The sequence below is a fragment of the Gobio gobio genome (assembly GCF_949357685.1).
Source record: "Gobio gobio genome assembly, chromosome: 19".
NCBI lineage: Eukaryota > Metazoa > Chordata > Actinopteri > Cypriniformes > Gobionidae > Gobio > Gobio gobio.
The window spans coordinates 4,651,571-4,654,070 of record NC_137112.1 but is presented as its reverse complement, the minus strand read 5'-3'; the positions used below and the strand labels follow the sequence as shown (position 1 = coordinate 4,654,070).

The 2,500-nt window shown below is 31.0% G+C and overlaps 1 protein-coding gene across 3 annotated transcripts in view; it reads left to right on the top strand.

Moving 5' to 3' along the window:
* Positions 1-2,500, top strand: part of LOC307143198 (CLIP-associating protein 1-B) — a 140,389-nt gene that overhangs the window by 81,419 nt on the left and 56,470 nt on the right. The window contains exons 23-24 of one of the 3 annotated variants that reach the window (XM_079844526.1): positions 1,519-1,626; positions 1,770-1,829. The exons of the other annotated variants lie outside the window; for them this stretch is intronic. Coding sequence (XP_079700652.1) covers positions 1,519-1,626; positions 1,770-1,829 — 168 coding nt within the window. The remainder of the gene's footprint in view (positions 1-1,518; positions 1,627-1,769; positions 1,830-2,500) is intronic. 3 annotated transcript variants of the gene reach the window in all.

Below are 2,500 nucleotides of genomic sequence, written 5' to 3'. Positions count from 1 at the left end.
AAAACACTTTATTGTTCTTGTTTTGTTATTTGGATGTTGTTCCTTTCTTTATTGTTCATTATGCTTGAATGAGTTTTTGTTTGTTCATTTCAAAATAATGTTACAGATAACATTATAGTCATAATAGTATATTAATATTATTATTTTTATTTGTGTATGTCATATTCATATGATTTTCTTGAAAGGGGAAGTTGAATTTTAATAATAATAATATTTTATTATTTGTTTAAGTTTTAATTTATTTTCTGTTATTTTTATGATTTTCTTGAATTTAAATATAAATAATATTTTTTTTCTTGAAAGGGGGATTTAAATTTAAAAAATAATGATATATTAAAATATATAAACACAAATAATAATATTGTCATATTTTATGATTTTAATATAAATAATAATCATATTTTAATATTCGATTTGTAAAATATTTGGTCATATTTCTATGATTTTGTTGAAAGGTGAAGTTGAATTTTAATATAAATAATAATATCAATTTTAATATTATTATTATTATTTGTTTATATATTTATATATTTTGCCATCATTTTTTATGATTTTCTTGAAAGGAAGGAAATTGAAAGGAAAGAAGGTTGCATTTAAATAATCATAATAATAATAATAATAATAATAATAATAATAATAATAATAATGTATTATTTGTATATTTATTATGTATTTTATGTTGTATGATTTTCTTAAAAGGGGAAGTTGAATTTTAATAATAATAATATTTTATTATTTATATTTTTTTATAATATATTATTTCATATTTTTATGATTTTTTTTAAAGTGAAGTTGAATGTAAATTTTTATATTTATCATTTATATATTTGTTGTGTGTTTTGTCATATTTTTATGATTTTCTTGAAAGGGGAAGTTGAATGTAAATGACAGTATTTTAATATTTTATTATTTGTATATTTATGAATTTTATGTAATATTTTTATGATTTTCTTGAAAGGGAAAGTAGAATTTTAATAATAATAATATTTTAATTATTTATATATATTTTTTATAATATTTTATTTCATATTTTTATGATTTTTTTTAAAGTGAAGTTGAATGTAAATTTTTATATTTATCATTTATATATTTGTTGTGTGTTTTGTCATATTTTTATGATTTTCTTGAAAGGGGAAGTTGAATGTAAATGACAGTATTTTAATATTTTATTATTTGTATATTTATGAATTTTATGTAATATTTTTATGATTTTCTTGAAAGGGAAAGTAGAATTTTAATAATAATAATATTTTAATTATTTATATATATTTTTTATAATATTTTATTTCATATTTTTATGATTTTTTTGAAAGTGAAGTTGAATGTAAATTTTTATATTTTATCATTTATATATTTGTTGTGTGTTTTATGTCATATTTTTATGAATTTTGATCTATTTTAAGCTGCGCTTCACTGTTGATATAATGTCGTATCCTCCTCTCGGCCTCATTCTTCCTGCATGTGTTTCCTCTGTCCTGTGCTGCTGACTCCTGCTGCGTGTGTGTGTGTGTGTGTTAGTGCGGGGCAGCCGCATCCCGAGGCCCAGCATGAGTCAGGGCTGTAGTCGGGACACGAGTCGGGAGAGCAGCCGGGACACCAGCCCGGCTCGAGGCTTCAGTCCGCTGGGTAAGAGACTCCTGCTGGAGGGCTGGAGGGAGCTTTCTCCATCTCCATTATGACTAAAACACAGGAGAAGAGAACAAAGTGCTGTGACTCAGGTGGTGTGTTGTTTCTGAAATGTGTGTGACGTGCTTCCTGATCCTTCCCAGCATCCCACAGACACTCCCGCTCCACCAGCGCCCTGACGGCGGGGGACGTCCTGCTCACAGGTGACTTGCATGTGCTCCGGGTCACCGCACCAGAATCTAGGGCTCGTGCTGAACCTGTTTAGAAGTGTGTGTGTGTGTGTGTGTGTGTGTGTCAGTCACATCCAGGTTTCGAGTGAGTTTCGGTGCATTCAGAGCCCTGTCAGCTCATCCACAGGGTGGCGCCACAGATACACACACACACACACACACACACACACATACACACACACAAACACACACACATGTTTGTTTTTGTGAAATGTGAGGACATTCCATAGGCGTAATGGTTTTTATACCGTACAAACCGTATTTTCTATCCCCTTACACTGCCCCTGTCCCTAAACCTACCCATGACACACACACACACACACACACACACACACACACACACACACACACACACACACACACACTGCCCCTGCCCCTAAACCTACCCATGACACACACACACACACACACACACACACACACACACACACACACTGCCCCTGCCCCTAAACCTACCCATCACAGGAGACTGTGCAGTTCACTTTCTGTGAAAAAAACTCATCCTGTGTGATTTATAAGCATTTTGAAAAGTGAGGACATGGGGAACGTCCTCATATTTCTCCCTCTTTTTGTAATACCCATGTCATTATACACATTTGTTTCCTGATATTTCACAAAAACATGCCCACACACACACACACACA